Source organism: Callorhinus ursinus, unplaced genomic scaffold (genome assembly GCF_003265705.2).
Source record: "Callorhinus ursinus isolate GAN/ISIS: 27379988/994484 unplaced genomic scaffold, GSC_fseal_2.0 scaffold1, whole genome shotgun sequence".
Classification (NCBI taxonomy): domain Eukaryota; kingdom Metazoa; phylum Chordata; class Mammalia; order Carnivora; family Otariidae; genus Callorhinus; species Callorhinus ursinus.
Window position 1 is genome coordinate 49,512,880 of NW_027397063.1, and position 18,022 is coordinate 49,530,901.

The following is an 18,022-nucleotide window of genomic DNA, read 5'->3' on the forward strand; positions in this document are numbered from 1 at the left end:
GATCTGGGGTGTCTTTCAGTGGTGAAGATTGTAGAGCATATATTCTGGATCTTCTGGATGAGAATTTTTTAGTGCTAGGAGTTGGTAATCTGCAGTTTATCAAGTTCTTGAGGCTGTTTTTAAGTACCATTAGGCTTGAGAATCATTTTTCTACTTCATGTCCACGCATTTTTTTTTAGTACAAAAGCCAATGCCAAATTGGTTCCAAATAAGTTGTAAAAACTTTATTATTCATTACCTTATTATTAATGAAATAAGCCACACAAATAATACTGAAATAGATTTATTTGGGAAATACATATATAATTCTGATATTTTATTAAGAAGCAATAAAAACATAAGTGGTTTGGAATTTTGGCAGCATGGTACAGATGTAAGAATAAATCATTGTAGAGGTAAAATCATTATCAACATTATCTTTACTATAAGACATGCTAAGAATATCCTAAACAATAGAAATATTTTATTGCTTAAATTTAAGAAAATTATGAAGGAACTGTTCAGCTGTGTGTTTATCTGATAAGGGTAGCTAAATGTATCCTCCCTGTACTTCCTGTTTCTATATTTAAGAATACCGCAAACAGTTATTCTAATATATCTTTTGTATGTAGTTGCTTATAAATGCAGCTTGGCTGAAAGAGCCTACCTAGAACCAGTTGCTCAAAATTCCAGGTACGGCGCTATCATACTGGCTTGATAACAGTGAGTCTAAAGCAATACCCACAATCCCAATCTAAGGAGCAAAATCTTAATGCCAGTGTTGTTACAGAAGAAAAGCTCCATCACAAAATCCCAGTTTTATCTTTATGGGATAAAAAATTTTATGGGATATCATAATCCCATCGCCATAATTTCAAACATTATTTTCATACATTTTCTTTAATGACCCATTTTTTTCTAGTATTCTGAACTTTTTAGGAAGCAAACCATTTTGTCAGTTTCTCTTTTTACCATTTCTGTAAGTCACTTAGTCTTCCTTCTACACACACACACACACACACACACACACACACACACACACACACCACATTCATTTGTGCAGCAGCTCACCTATTTGTTCAAATGGATCCCAACCTTTGCTGTCCACTTTGTATGAGGTGTACTGCCTTATTTAGTAGCAGCACCTGAGAATCCTAATAGCCTCAAGCTGTTGAATAAAGTTGTAGGCTATTTTTGAAATAATTAGACTCAAGTACTCTGGAAATTCAGAAACTTTGAAACCATCTCCTCTTGCTGGACTCAAGCGGCTGCAACTACAGTATTTTAAAATGAATTGTTATGAAGCCGTACTACTTTGCTATGTAGGATTTGCCCTGATTCCTTAGTAAGAAGAGCAGCAAGATACGGAAGTGCTTAATGAAAGTATGGTGACCTGTTTTGGCCAACTAAATATTCCAGACTTTTCGCTATTCCATTAACTGTGCTTTTCATTTGCTATCAGGTCAGCCATGACGCAGTTTAAGCTATCAATCTGCACTTGCTAGATGATACTTATTTTCACTGATTTTTATGTTTACTTAGACAACCCCAAGTATATTAGTTTAGCAGCATTATGTCACATTTATATACATTAGTCCATGTGACCCAAACACTGAGTCACAACTTTGTTTATAAACGCACCACACATTAATAGCTCCATTACTACCTGTGTTTGCTTAGCAGTGTAACAGGGTACATAAAACCATTTGTCAGGGATGGGCAACATCTGCTCGACATTAGTTGGTGTATTCCACATCTTAATTGCACCATTTATTCTTCCCATTCTTTTCTTATATCAAGTCTAAAATGATTTCTTCTTTACATTTAAGAAAACCCAGTATGAGATGGACAGAGGAAAATTTCTCATCATGGAAGAATGACCAGAAATAAACGTACCATTGTTACTTTGTTGATGGTTAGTTAGTCAAATTGGGACATTCTTTCTTTGTCAAGAGCATGTAGTGAACTAATCCAGATAACACAAATCTCTCTTGCCTACATGTGTCTCTTATCCTCCAAAAAATATACTAACTTTATACATTGGGTAAAATGTAGCTAAGTTTAAATGTTCTACTAACCTGTTACTCATAATACCACTCAGTTTTGGAGGGAAGGGTTTTTGTGTTGTTCAAGGCTATAATATAAAAAAGTTCCCTTGCAATATTTTGGGAGAAATTTTAGTCATTTGTCCTATGGACCCTTAAGACCCAAGCACCAAAATGAACCTCCTTGAAGTGAAACTTCTCAGGTCAAGGAATATTATTGGACATTTTGTTGGGCTCAGATAATGGTGTTGACATGCTGATCATTCAGTGATCACTGCTGGAGATCAAGATCGAATTTAATTCCTCACACATATGGCTGCATATTCTGTAGGTGCTTCTTTCACATTCTTTGCTTGTCTTGGGTTTATTCCAATGACAGAATGGTTCAGGGAGGCATAAACAATGCTCTGTTTGTTTTCCTCCAGACATGGGTTAGAATAAACTTCAGACTCTTCCTGGACCCTGAACCAGGGGTCATTATCATAAGTACAAGTTTCTGATGGCAGGGTTTGGGGATTTTGTCTGGTTCCCACTTCAGTTTGTTCACTCCTAAAGGGCTGGGGAATATCAACCTATAAGAGAAAAAAAAAATTGTTTTAACTACCACCTAAGGATGTGACAGTGCATACAATTAGCAAACTATAGGTAGATGCTAAATTGAGTTAATACACCAACAGAGATAATTTACTCTTCCTCACTTTTGCTGCTGACACCTACATCTGTAGCAGATTCTCACTTGTTGAAAGATGAAAGGCTTAGAACCACTGTGTTCCTCCCAAGTAGTTATTTTGTGCTGTTACTAGTCACTTTTGAAGTCACAGAACACTTCCAGCTCTATAAGAACCTTACCTGGTAAAAAAATGAAGATACCATTTTAATGCTAAGAGGTGTTATTTCAATTTTTAAATACCAGTTTTGTCAGCCAATTTATGTTCTTGAAGTTTGGCCTAACTCCTTGAAGGCATCAAGTCCACTGTCTTTGACAGTCTACATGCCTTGTCAGGTCCTTTGTCGTCCTCATTTTGTACGTGAAGTAGTACATCTCCTACCCCTCTTTGGCAGAATTCTACCACAAGTGCTTGTCTGGCCCTATCCCGAGAAGCTAAACATTAGCTGCTGAATATCCTGCTTCCCTCTGATGAGGTGGCTGCCCAGAAAATAACACTAGGACTGAATGATCGAACGAAGCAGGAATCGCTTCATCCTCCCCAGTCTCTTGGCTCCGCTGAAAAGTGCCCCAACCTCCACTTGAAGGAGCCTGGTTAAAATCTCCAGAGAAGCACTGAAGAATAAAACTGTCACGTGACCTAATAAATAGTCATAAATCCTCAATATATAAAAAAGATCCTTGTTGTACTTTTACAGTATATATGTCTGTCAACTCTGTCTCCCTTTCCAAAAGATGGCTGGTTTCCATGGAAAACTTAATTAAAATGAATGAGGTTGAAGAGAACATGGTGCTCTGTGGCTGACTGTATCCCGTGGCACCTCAGCAAAGTGGGTAGATGCCACAAGCTGGTGTGCCACACTGTGGTTGATAGAGAGGACAAACATTGAAGCAGCTATCCTACTCTATATTTGTATGGCATTTTACAGTTTACAAAGCACTTTAAAAAAATACACAGCTGAGTGTTTTTTAGTATTCAAGTACATTTACCCTCCAGGGACCATTGTGGAATAAGACGAGAACCTTGGCTTTTATATGTACCTGCCATGTTTTTACCAGTTCCTTTCTCTCCTTTGGATTTCTATTCCATTGGTTCCAATGCAAGTCCCTTCCTAAGAAAGCTTTTGTCTCAAAGATTTAATATTACATCACTTTATTTTCTGAAATGTTGGCCAACTCAAATGGCACAAAGCTCTGAGTTCCTGTGAAAGACACAGACATCTTAAAACAAAATTCCCGAATAATTTCACACACACAGAATCCCTCTTGAATTCAACTTCAGATCATAAATAATTTGTCCAGCCTACACAGGAAGAACTATGACTACATTTTAACCAACCTGGGCTTAATTTAACAAGAAACTATTTAGATTATCATTTTAAATGATTTCATAGATCTCAGTCCTGATGGCAACAGAATGTAGTTCATTGGTGTTCACTACAGGAAGTAAGAAAACAACATTTAAGAAAAATTTCCTCCTTGAAGAAACAAAACCTTAGCACCCAACACAATGTTGCCTATTTCCGCTTACTAAAAACTTAATATGAGTTTACAAAGTTGAATGCATTTGGTTTGATTTAAAAGTGGGCAACCTGGTGGGGATGCTGAGTGTCACTTAATATTATATGTAAAATTATTGGCGATTCCTGCCTTTCGCACTTCTGGAACTTTTGAGAAGGTTACTACATCTTTATCTCTACCCTTCTACCCTGAAACATGCACTCACACACAAAGCTCCTTTATAGTACCTTAATTATGACTATTTGCTTTTAACTAAGGAACTTCATAAAATGTTTTCAGAAATGTATTGCCTCAGCTTGCTTTTTTTTTTTGAGTGCCAATATTTACACAACATTGAACCCAAAAGAAAAAGCCTAATTTTATATTCCAAGAACTTGTAGGAAAACTTGGCTCTGCCTCCAAAATGCCCTAGGCTTTGCCTGGGTGGTCTCTTCCTTGATGAGCCCACACACATTATGAAAGACTTTTGCATAATAACTTTGGCCGGTCAGGCTTCTTTATCTGCTGGTGATCTAGGAAGAAATCACACATTATTTTATGAGATAATTTATGGTTCATTCTTTCATTAACTCTCAACTCTCTTCAAGAAAGACTTCAAGGTATTTTTTGTGAGAATAAATGAATAGCCTGAGGTTACATAACAGGCCAAGAGCAGAGCCAAGGTTGTATAATCCACTCTGAATTTTCTACTTCCGGTCTGCACTGCCACTCATGCCTTTCCAAAAGGCTTCTTATTATGAGTCTTGTTAATCCTGAAGAATCTTTGCTGCAGATGGAGGTAAATGTAAAATAAACACATTTTTTTTTTAAAGCAAGTCAATATACGGAGAGCATTTGGACAGTTCCTGGCACAGGGTGAGTGTTACATAGCCTTATTAAATTTAAAATAATATATTAAGATGAACATGGTATAACATAGATTGCATTTGTTTTAACAAATACATAGAACATACCAGGTTAATTTCCCTTCCTGCTGTATCAGAAAGCTTCTTTTGTTCTGCTGGAATTCAAAAAGAAAAATAAGAAACCAAGAAGAGTAAAGAACAACACAAAATTCTTCCCCAATTCCCAGTAAGTTGAGGTTGTGGTAAGAATATGGGTTCTGGAATCTGATTGCTAGGTTGAAATTCAGTGTCTAGAGCAGAAGTGGGATGCCTCCCCACCCATGTCCACCCACTCGCATGGCATGGCAGTGTTATTACTAGTTTTGGCTTGTTTATTTGCTGTGACCAGCAAGGCACATACACCTCAGTTTGTGTGCATTCATGCTGCTCGTTTTGTTCACTGGTTCTTTACTTCTTACTCCAGAGAGCCCTACAGTATATCCAAGAGGAAGGGGCAGGATCTAGTACATCACTTTAAACACGCTGGAAATCCTTGTGCTGGGGATATGCTATACTTGATGTCAGACACACTGTTATCCCCTCAGCTACAGAGGCCAGGATCTCCTCTGGCCCATTTCACTCCAGATGTGGTAGGTTAAAGGATTTATCCCTGCCTCTTTTTCTAAAGTTTTCTGAAGCAGCCTCAATAAAGATGGTAAAAGCTGGGGAGGGACCATGGAAAGAGTCTTGGAGTTGCAGATGTGAAGCTGGGGTTACAGAGGATTCCCTCAGTATTCTGAGAAGTTTCTGGGCTCCGGAAGTCCTTACCACAAAACACCAGCAGTACTTTTGCCCAGACAAAGCTTTCTCTTGTGGCAGAAATAAAGGATGTTCTGTCTAGCTTCATTTCTATAGCTACACTGCAGCTTCCAGTGTGGCAAATGGTGGGAGGAGATGGCAGAGGGAACAGTAAAGACAGAGAGAGAGCTGGGGTGTTTTGGATTAGAGCGACATCAGCATTCTCCACACATCTCTCTCTTACTCTGATTAAGTGTCTGCTCATGACTCTGAAAGAATTCGTAGAAAAGCAGAAAGGAATCGCTTCTAAGATGTCACACCTCTCCCATCCTAGCCAAACCCACATTTTTCAAGTGCATTATTTTTGGGTGATGGTTCAGTTCAGGCGCATGTTTATGATGGCTTCAGAAAGTACAGACATAGGAATTTCCTTTGGGGACATTTGGTCTTCGTTTAGACAAGGGTGTGTATCATTGGCATGATGTGGTGTGGCTGTGAAAAAGAGAATGAGACTAATTCAAATTAGACATGTTTACCTGAGAGATTATTTTAAACCTCCCTTTCAATACCCTTAAATTTTAGAAGAGCTGCTTGTCCCATTAACTTAAGATTGACACAAGTAGAATGGGTAAGTCCCAGCCATGTGCCCTCCTTATCACAACCCCTGCCTAGAGCACGGTGCTGTGGTGGCCATGTCTCACCATGACTGGAAGGGACCTGAATTAATCCATCTGTCTTTTTGGTGGAAGGATGAGTTGTCCCCCAGGAAATCATTATCCGTGGTTCCTCACAGAATATTGGGAAAGAAAACAACAGGAACCAACTAAAAATTAATCAGCTCTAGTAACTGAACCCCAATGCGTGGCACATAGCAACAGATGGAAGATGAAACCCACCTTGGTGCCTTCTAAGGCAGCAGAATAGGTAGAAACAGGTAATGAGCAGAAGCAATGCCCCCAAAGGAAGCAAACTATAAAGCATCCATTGTCTATCATCCGTCACTTCTGTGGAGGGTGGTCCTGAGGCACTGGTTGTATCTGAAATGTGAGTCAATGCTAAAGACAGTTAGGAAATTGGAGATATAATAGGATCGGTAATACCTTCTGCACCGTCACAAATTAAATGAAGGAGATTTCTAGCTGATGCTTCTCTTCCAGAAGCCTTCCCCAGGAACCCTGGGCCTCAGGGTTCTCACGCACCTCTTGCTTTATTGACGAGCATATGTGGATGGCTCTGGGTTATAATTCATCTTTTGTAAGAATTTTTTATTCTGCTAGGGTTAATCCCCTCTAAAACAATACCCATAACAGCTCTCAGCAAGCACTTCACCAAGCTCTTTCAATGACATCGCTTACTTAACTCCCATATTCATTCCTAAAGGAAAGTAAGGAAGCCATTGTTTTTATCTAGTTTCATGCCTTGATAAAAGTGTTATTGTTCCAAGACTTGCCCAAGGTCAGATAGCTAGTGAGTTGCTGTTCGGACTCAAACATGTTTCTGATACTAAATTCCAGTTCCTTTAACACAAAGGCTTTTTGTTGTCTCATAACTCCCTGGGATCTCCAAATACTAAGTATTTTTCTTATCTCAAGATACCTTTGTTATCACCAAATATGCTTTGCTGGACATACAGCCAGTGCTCATTGCTATGATCAACGTTAACATGCATTAAGGTTCTGTCTGTCCGTGGTAGGTTGCAACTCACTGACGAGTCATGAAACAATTTAATAGATCACAAAAAAATTAGAAACGTGAATTGCAGCAGAATAAAAACTATCAGAATGCATCACACATCATTAATTTTGTATATATGTTAAATTTTTTATGCAGGAAATTTTTATTTCTAAATATATTAACATCATTATCCGTTTGCTTCCACATATGCTTGGTTTGTAAAGGTGGTCAGGAGATACTGAGGCTGGGCAAACAGTGGTTATGTAATTCAGACTGGTAACAAATGCTGCATTGTTTATGCTGCAGCTGCTGCTTGGATTAGGACAGCCACCAAGTCATTACCAATGATGACAGACACAGCTGTCTGGGGGAAGGCTATGAATAGAAATAGGGACAAAAGTTCCCACATAGATAACCTAATACAAACAAATCCACTCAGGAGTGTCCAATTTTTATTATTTCTCTGACCACCAAATAATCTAGTTTCCTTAATTTAATCCGACTAGTTTGATACTTACTTATCAGAGGGTATTCTGAATTATTTCTAGTCCATTCTGAAATAGAAAATCAAGATAAAGAAGTGAAATTGGTTGTAAAAACAATACTCATGCGTGTCCAAAGTCAGAGCTAATCTCTGAGGGGATGCCTGCATTTGCACACTAACAGAATCCAGTAACCCAGCTCAAGAGAATTTGCACAATTGGCAAATCATCACCTCAGGATCATGGACACAAAATAAGTCTCTGGGTTTGACTTGACCATAAAAAGAAGAGTCAGATACAAAAACAGGAAAATTCCTAATAGCCCCTAAAAGAGATAATTCAAGGGGAGAAAATGAAATATTTTTTTATCATACTTTGACGTTGTTTTTATGAAAAGCATCATCCTTAAATATAATTTCAGATTATATTTTTCTCCTTCAGTACTCAATTCACAGAGTATTCTCAGGTACAGAAGGAAAAGGAATTTTTCTTTGACTTTTTCCCTATTATGTTTGTTTTCATCACTTCATGAAAGGAAAATACGTACCCAGTTCAAAGCCAATTCTGAAATAATTCATTTGGCTTTTGTGAGGGAAGCAAGGATGACCCAGAAAAATATGACGCAGTTTCTGCTTCCCAGGACATTATAATTCTTCATGAGATAAAGAACATTTCCACACATTACTACAGTACAAGGAATTGTCTGATAAATGAGAGGCACAGAGCTTAAATGGCATGAAATATGCTAGAAAAGAGAAATCACTTCCCTTAGGGTGAACCCTGGAAGGCTTCATTAAGAACTGGGAAATGAGCTGGGCTTGACAGGAAGGGCAGAATTGTGGTGGGTGGAGGCAGATGAATGAGTTCCCTATGAAAGGTGAGAGGAGCATGGTGAAGACATGCAATGGCAGGTAGGGCTGTTGAGCTGGAGCAGAGACTCAAAGTAGAGTCAAGAAACAATCCAGAAAGGCAGGTGGGCACGGACTGTGGAAGGCCTTGAATGCGGGTTAAATGCGAGCCCAACATTGGAAGCACTGAGGATGCTCTGCCAAAGACTCAATAGAGGAGTGGCATGATGGAAGAAATTTATTAGGCAAATTAAGTGTATTAGGAAGATATTTGGCTGAAATGGACCAAAATAGGAAACACTAAAGCCACAGAGTCCATATGGCTGATTGGAATATTTGGAAGGAAGATAATGAAGGTTTGAGACGCGCATGAAGCTAAAGGAGGGAGGCAATCCCAGACTGAAGGTTGCCGACAGACAACAGTAGAAGGCCAAAGAAAAGTCCTGGGGAATCCCCTTGGTCAGGAGCATTAATTCACAAGGTGATAAGAAAGGTAGGAGAGTACGAAATTAGGTGAATAGAAATCTCCAAAGGAAAACTTAAAAGGCCCTTCATGTCTCCTATGTAGTTTTCCCTCTCACCACTCCATCTTCATCTCTCCTCTCCAGTATGATCCTAACAAGCGCATACCCACAGGACACAGGGATCACAGGGATGGAGGGAGAAGTTGCCCCTCTTGCCTTTCTTCTCTTCAGCCCTCTCCTCCCTAAGGGAGACAGATTGTTGATCCTAATTTTAGCCCCAACTTGATTCCTAGAACAGGCACCTTTACGCACTTTACAAACCGTGCAACCATCTGTAGAGGCTATGGAATGACCCCAATATGGGACAGAGGAGACACAGTAATACCCCTGGGACACTTCCATGTCAGAAGTATTTATTGGCTTCCCCTGACACTGGTTGCATTCCTCTCTATTGTACAGAAGGGTATTGGTTCCCATGAAGGAAAAGAGAATTACACAAGAAGGCAGCTTTTCCAAGGAATGTGAACTCAGTGCCACTGCATTTTATTTTATTATACGTTATATTAACATACATTATATAAATAATCTAATAGCGTTCAATTATTGTATATTTCATCATGTAATTAATATCCTGGGAGTGATGTTTTGCAAGTTTGGCTTATTTTTATCATTTGTTTTACCAGTTAAAAAATTAATACTTCTTTAAAAATTCAATATCTCATTATGTGAATTAATAGTGCAATTTTCTTCAGAAAGTATTCTTTCCATAATCTTCAGTATAAGCTTCTCCAGCTTATTAAAGGCAATTGTTTCACTTTGCATAGATTATGTCATTTAATTCATTTAAGAATCATAAAGAAATATTTATTGAGCGCCTACCAAGGCTATACACTATGCCTTCTATTTGTAGAGAAGCAAAGATGTTTAAGACACAGCTTCCTTTCCAAAGAGGTTTATAAGCCAGTGCATGGATATTCGCTGGCAATTAGCATTGTCTTTGACGCCACATTTGCAAAAGCAGAGTCTCTAACTCTGCCATAAATCCCTTCTATACTTCTATGCTTCATAATAGAGGGTTGCAGCTAGTTCTAGAGTACTGTGCATTCCCTTACTAGGCTGCTTTCAGAGGTCTTAAAGTTATTTAAAAGATATTAAAGGGATTTATTTTTTTTAAGATTTATTTATTTATTTTGAGAGAGTGAGAATGAGAGACAGAGATAGTACATGAGAAGGGGGAGGGTCAGAGGGAGAAGCAGGCTCCTCGCCGAGCAGAGAGCCTGATGCGGCACTCGATCCCGGGACTCCAGGATCATGACCTGAGCCGAAGGCAGTCGCTTAACCAACTGAGCCACCCAGGCGCCTGATATTAAAGGGATTTAAACGAATTCCTTCATTGGGCTACTTTAAGGGAGTTAAAAGACTGACTCCAAAGTGTGCATATAAAGTAATAAATTATTTTTTTTTTAAAAACACAGTGTATGCATTCAAGTGAATGGTTTCTGCAGAAGAAGTAACTGCCTTAAGTCTGCATGTAGATTTCAGACATGCTATCAGTGCACCAAAGCTCTTTGAAATTTCTCTTTTGTAATAATCTTCCAGGTCAGTTTATGGGCCACAAAACAAGCTCCATTTCATTTCTTTTAATTATAGGGTGATCTTCTTTGATCCAAGTATTTTTTTATGTTGGTGAAATACATATTAACATTACTATTTTAATCACCGAGAGCATACAATTCAGTGGTATTTAAGACATTCACAGTTGTGCAACCATCACCACTATCTAGTTTCAGAACATTTTCATCATCCCCAAAGGAAATTCCTTACACATTAAGTATTATCCCTTTCTACCAGTTCCTGGCAACCATTAATTACTTTCTATCTCTATGGATTTTTTCTATTCTGGGTATTTCATATAAACAGTCATACAGTAGTAATCTTTTGTGTCTGGCTTCTTTTAATTAGCACAATGTTTTTGAAGTTCATCTATTTTGTGACATATATCAGTACCTCATTCCTTTTTATGTCTGAATAATATTCCATTGTATGGATATAACACACTTTCTTAACCTATTTATCAGTTGATGAACATTTGATTTGTTTCCACTTCTTGGTTTTTGTGAATAGTGCTGCTATAAGTATTCATGTACAAGTTTTAATATGGACATACACTTTCATTTCACTTGGATATTACTGGGTCTTGTGGCAACTATGTTTAACCTTTTTAAGAAAGGTTGCCAGACCTTTTCCAAAGCAGCTTAATCATTTTACATTCCCACCAGTGCTGGTATAAAGGTTTCAATTTGTCCACATCTTGGCAACACTTGTAATTTTCCATTTAAAGTAAAATTCTAGTAATCCTAGCGGGTGTAAAGTGTGTCCCATTGTGATTTTGATTTGCATTCCCCTAATGACTAATGACATTGAGCATTCCTTCATGTGCTTATTGGCCATTTATATATTTTCTTTGAAGAAATGTCTATTCAGTCTTTTGCCCATTTTAATTTGGTTGCTTGTCTGTTGTTGAGTTGAAAGACTTTATATATTCTGGGTACTAGTCCCTTATCAGATATATGATTTGCAAATATTTTCTTACATTCCATAGTTGTCTTTTCATTCTTTCCATAGTGTCCTTTGATGTATAAAAGTTTTTAATTTTTATGAAGTACAATTTATTTATTTATGTATTTATGCTTTTGATGTATCAAAAAATTGACAAATCCCAGATCATGAAGATCTACTTCTATGTTTTCCTTAGGGAAACATAGTATTAAAATTTTATGCAAGCATATATTTTATTGTTTTCTTTCTTATATTAAATATTTGATCCAGTTTTACTTATTTTTGTATGTTGTGTGAAGTGAAGGTCCAAATCCATTCTTTTGCAAAGGGTATCCAATTGTCTCAGCACCATTTAATGAAGAACTACCCTTTTCCCATTTTAATGGTCCCAGCAGTCTTGTTAAAAGTCAAGTGGCCATCTCATTGTGGTTTTGATTTATATTTCCCTGATAATGAGAGATGTTGAATATTTTTTCATGTGTCTGTTAGCCATTTGTATGTCTTCTTTAGAGAAATGTCTATTCATGTCTTCTGCCCATTTCTTAACTGGATTATTAATTTTTGGGGTGTTGAGTTTGATAAGTTCTTTATAGATTTTGGATACTAACCCTTTATCAGGTATGTCACTTGCAAATGTCTTCTCCCAATTCCTAGGCTGCCTTTTAGTTTTGTTGATTGTTTCTTTTGCTGTGCAGAAGCATTTTATCTTAAATTACCTCACACCTGTCAGAATGGCTAAAATTAAAAACTCAGGAAACAACAGATGTTGGTGAGGATGCGAAGAAAGAGGAACCCTCCCACACTGTTGGTGGGACTGCAAACTGGTGCAGTCACTCTGGAAAACAGTATAGAGGTTCCTCAAAAAGTTAAAAATAGAACTACCCTACATCCCAGCAATCACACTACTAGGTATTTATCCAAAGGATACAAAAATTCTGATCAAAGAGGTACATGTGCCCCAATGTTTATAGCAGCACTATCCACAATAGCCAAATTATGGAAAGAGCACAAATGTCCACTGACTGATGAATGGATAAAGAAGATGTGGTATATATATAATGGAATATTACTCAGCCATCAAAAAGAATGAAATCTTTCCATTTGCAATGATGTGGATGGAACTAGAGTGAAAGAAGTCAGTCAGAGAAAGACAAATACCATATGATTTCATTCATATGTGGAATTTAAGAAACAAAACAGATGAACATCAGGGAAGGGCAGGAAAAATAAAATAAGGTAAAAATAGGGAAGCAAACCATTAGAGACTCTTGACTACAGAGAACAGGCTGAGGGTGGCTGGAGGGGAAGTGGGGATGGGTTAAATGGATGATGGGCATTAAGGAGGACATTTGTTGTGATAAGCACTAGGTGTTATATGAAAGTGATAAATCGTTAAATTCTACTCCTGAAACTAATACTACACTGTATGGTAACTACCTTGAATTTAAATAAAATCTTGGAAGAAAAAAAATCTCAATTGGCTAAAGATGTATGGATTTATTCTGGACTCTTAATTCTATTCTATTGATCTGTATATCTATCTTTTGCCAGTACCACACTGTTTTGATTATTGTAGTTTTATAGCAAATTTTTAAGTGAAGGAGTGTGAGTCCTACAACTTTGCTTTTCTTTTGCAAGATTTTTTTTTTTTTTTTTGGTTATTTGGGTCATTGCAACTGTATGTGAATTTTAGGATCAGTTTTTTCATCTATGCAAAAAAAAAAAGAAAGAAAAAAAAGGTTGTTGGGATTTTGATGGGAATTATATTGAACCTGTAGATCACCCGGGGAAATACTGCCATCTTAACAATTTTAAGTCTTCCAATGTGAATGGCATGTCTTTCCACTTATTTTTATCTTCTTTAATTTCTTTCAGCCATGTTTTGTTTATTGTATAAGTCTTAAACCTCCCAGGTAAATTTATTTTATTCTTTTTGAGGTTATTATAAATAGAATTGTTTTTTTTATTTCCTTTTCAGATTGTTCACTGCTAGTGTATAGAAATACCATTGATTTTTTTTTTTTAGCTGATCATACAACCTTGTCGATTTCATCTATTAACTCTACTACCTTTTGTGGATTTCAGAAGTGAAACTACCTCTTCTTCCTTTCCAGTTTGGATGCCTTTTCTTTCTTTTTTCTTGCCTAAGTGTTCTGGCTAGAACCTCTAGTTCAGTGTTGAATAAAGTGGCAAAAGCAGACAGCCTCTTCTTCCTGTTCTTTTTTTTTTAATTTTTTTTCTTTATTTGAGTAGAGATAGAGAGAGAGAGAGCAAGCATGAGCAGGGGGAGGGGCAGAGAGAGAGGGAGAAGCAGGCTGTGCAGGGAGCCCAATATGGGGCTGGATGTGGGTTTGGATGTGGGGCTCAATCCCAGGACCCTGAGACCATGACCAGAGCCAAATGCAGAGACTTAATCAACTGAGCCACCCAGGCTCCTCTTCTTCCTGTTCTGAGAGGAAAAGCTTTCACTCTTTACCATGGAGTATGATGTGGGAGTTTCATAAATTAAACATACTCATTTATTTTCCTCTACTCTTCTCTGTTTGCTTTCCATGTTTTATTCAGTTGGTTTTGCCCAACTTAACCTCAACCTGTTCTCCTGATGTTTGAGCCTATTGAGGGCCTCTGGAAGAGACTGGAGAGGCAGCTAAAGCTATGAACATCCTCAAAACTCATCAGGGAGTCTGGCTTATTTGTGCGCAGTTTGTTCTCTGTGCAAACTATGAATTATTAACAAGTGTATAATTGTCTGGGCACCACAAATATAATTTCAAGGACTTATTATCAGTAAAAGTTAAGGATTGGTAAGTAGAAGAAAAAAATAAAGGAAAAGAGGACAAAGAATAGAGAGCTGTCTACTACTATTGGTATTCACTTGGTAATTTTTTCTGTATTTCAGTGGCCTAGTATTGGATTTATCAAATAAATGCTATACCCCCAAAGGCAAGAACAATAACTTTTATTATATTTTTTCTCTATTTTTCTCTACCTCACCCCAAAATTACACACACACTTGCTCACACAGATCACAATCTGAGGAGTGTGGCAACTTTCTGATTTATGTGACTTCAGTGTCTAACATAAATGCTTGAGAATCTGGGTCCTCCTTTTCCTTAAAACATGATGAGAAAATATGAGAGAGTCTTGGTGTAGAACTCACCTGTCACATTAATGGTTACTGAGTGGCTTTCAACAAGTCCAGATGAAAAATTTGCAGAACAGCGGTATGACCCAGTGTCACCAGGCAGCATGTGATTAAAATGCAGAATAAAAACTGAAATGTTCTCATTTTCGTTCCAGCTTGTGTATCCCTGAAGTTTATACCCAAGAGATAAACAGCTTTTTCCTTCGAGCTTGCACCAGATCACATTAGGTCTGTTAGTACAGTATTTCACAGGGCATTTCAGATCAAACGAATTCCCTGCTGAGACAGTGTATATGGAATATCTCTTTACATACAGTTGTTCATTACATGATTTTTCCCCTGAAAGATGAAAACAAAATTCAAATCAAATATGCTCTATAAAGACCAGGTATTTGCCATTCAACAGATTCTGCCAAAGATTTCTCAAGTATGATTTTATAATTTTCCCAGATAACATTTTTTTAAAAAGATTTTATTTATTTATTTGACAGAGAGAGAGAGAGAACTCACAAGCAGGGGGAGAGGCAGAGAGAGGAGAAGCAGGCTCCCCACCAAGCAGGGAGCCCGACATGGTGTTCAATCTTAGGACCCTGGGGTTATGACCTGAGCTGAAGGCAGACACTTAACCGACTGAGCCACCCAGGTGCCCCCCCCTCCAGATAACATTTTTCAGTATATTAACCCTTATTAGCAGAGTGTCTGGTACATAGTAGGCACATGATAAGTATTTGTTGAAAAAAATAATTTCCTCAATTGTTGAATAATTTCCTCAATTTCCAAAATATTACTGACATTTTTATTATTATAAAATGTTATTTTATTTTATTATTTTATAGCTACTCCAATGGTAGCAAATAATAATAACAATTTTTGGTCAATAATTTATTATATTCCAGGGGCTGTTCAAAACACATTAAATAGGGATGCCTGGGAGGAGCTCAGTCGGTTAAGCGTCCGCCTTCAGCTTGGGTCATGATCCTGGGGTCCTGGGATCAAGCCCCACATCGGGCTCCCTGCTCAGCAGGGAGTCTGCTGGTCCCTCTCCCTGCCTGCCCACCACTCATGTTTCTCTCACCCTCTCTCTCTCTCAAATAAATAAAATCTTAAAAAAAATATTAAATATTTTAACCCATTTAATCTTCACGACAAAAAATATATTATTATGACACCTATCTTACAGAGGTTGTAAAACATTTGCCTAGAGTTATATGCTAATAAATAGGGGAATCAAGTCTCAAACTCATACTAGAGTCCATCACTCTGTAAATCATTAACCATTACTCTATTATTGTTTCTTGAGTAATAATCACATTTTCTATTACTAGCTCTGATATATTCCAATAAGTGGGAGAGAGGAACTTTTGTAGACAATTATTTCCCTATTATACTTGGCATTAGAAATTTTCATTACTTGTTTCACAAAGACTTTAGTGCTGCCTTGCAATTTTTTCCATGACTTTTTCTATGTAGGACACATGCAACTCAAGATAATTGTTGGAAGATAGGATGTTCTAACATAACATGAATGTTTTGTCTTCCAAAGGGGGAGGAACAGCGATGCACCTCTTTTGGAAATTCTGTCTTTTGGCCTAACATACAGGAATTTGCCTCCCTTTGTTTTGGTGGGGAGAGGTTTTTCCTGGAAACAGATTTTCTGTTATCGTCTATGAACCTTCTGTTAGTAATTGTCAGTTGCATATAAAATCTGCAGCCAAGAAAAAAGAACTTCTAAAATGACCTATTACTATTGAATAAGTTCTGTTACCCTTAACTTACCATGAAAGTATTTACCTGGAAACCTCAACATCTAGGATGTAATTGTGAACCAAGATACATGAAGAAGAATTATTCCCTAAACAAGTAAAATAGATATTGCAAGAACCCAAACTCATCTGACTTTATACATAATCCTTATAAATCCATTATCATTTCCTAATTAGCTTAGAGGGCATAATTGTGTTATATAATACAGAGTAATAACTATATTCATAATAAGAAGATTGAATCAACAAACAAAACTTTGAATAAGGCTTAATATATCTATTTTTTGAAACAAAGAAGAACAACCCATTTTACAAAGAATTTCATCAGAAATGGTCATGTCAAAAAACATTTTGTCTCAAAGGGGGCAAACTTCAATTACTTAGAATGTGTACTTATGTGGAAGTATTCATTCTTTGATATTTGTTGGATTATATTGTCCCTTTGTAGACTCATGTACATGAGCAAGAAAAATGGCACCAATTTATGACAACCACTTAATTTTTTTTGTATCAGTTACATCATGAGTGTATATAAATCATAGAATATTCTACTACTGAACTGACTCCCTGTGCTGGTAAAACAATAACTACAATCAACCAGATTCCTTTTAGTTAAGAATGCTATAGTGGTTCATACCTTTTTGTTTTTCCATTAGAGCTAAGGTCTTGAGAGTGTTTTCTCTTTAAATTCCTTTCCCTACATCCTTATGTTCGTTTGTTTGTTTTTTTCTTGGCTCTGTCTTCCCCCTTTTGAACTACCCTCTCACCAATATTTCCAATACATCCCCTTCATTAATTTCTTTCACTCATCTCCAGGCGTTCTTCTGAACAGATGTATGTCTCACATCAGCGTAACTGAGGTGATAGCCTAAACTAGCTTTTAAGGACAAAGCAGGCTAAGGGCAACTCGGATGTTGAGGTGAAAGACAGCTTTTGGCCCTGCCTTGCAAATGCTGCTCTACTTAGCTGAATGTTCCCCACTTTATTTCTACACCCTTGCCAGCATAACTATTCTCATTTTTAGCTATTTATTAACCCCCAAAAAACCTCTCAGTATAATTTCTGCTCACATCTCATCAACCTCTGTCAGAAACTTGATTTGTCCAGGAACCAGATTGAGAACTGTGGAGAACTTTCAGAAACTTGTGAATATTTTTATATTTATAAATGCATTGAAACCTCAAACAAGTTCACTTTAAGACTTACTAATTCAGTTGCTTCCAAAAATTCAAAATAAAAATGAAAGCAAACTA

At 37.2% G+C, this 18,022-nt stretch overlaps 1 protein-coding gene across 3 annotated transcripts in view; it reads right to left on the reverse strand.

The window, feature by feature from the left end:
• Positions 1–270: 270 nt before the first annotated feature.
• The window catches only part of BTLA (B and T lymphocyte associated), a 31,031-nt gene continuing 13,279 nt past the window's right edge, over positions 271–18,022 (reverse strand). Inside the window, exons 2-6 of one of the 3 annotated variants that reach the window (XM_025874150.2) lie at positions 15,022–15,345; positions 8,027–8,062; positions 6,731–6,871; positions 5,166–5,209; positions 271–2,596 (exon numbers count right to left, since the gene is read on the reverse strand). In XM_025874150.2, the coding sequence (XP_025729935.1) occupies positions 2,321–2,596; positions 5,166–5,209; positions 6,731–6,871; positions 8,027–8,062; positions 15,022–15,345 (821 nt within the window). In that variant the 3' untranslated portion in view covers positions 271–2,320. Of the gene's footprint in view, positions 2,597–5,165; positions 5,213–6,730; positions 6,872–8,026; positions 8,063–15,021; positions 15,346–18,022 lie in introns of all 3 variants that reach the window. The other 2 variants (XM_025874142.2, XM_025874158.2) reach the window with 2 other exon arrangements.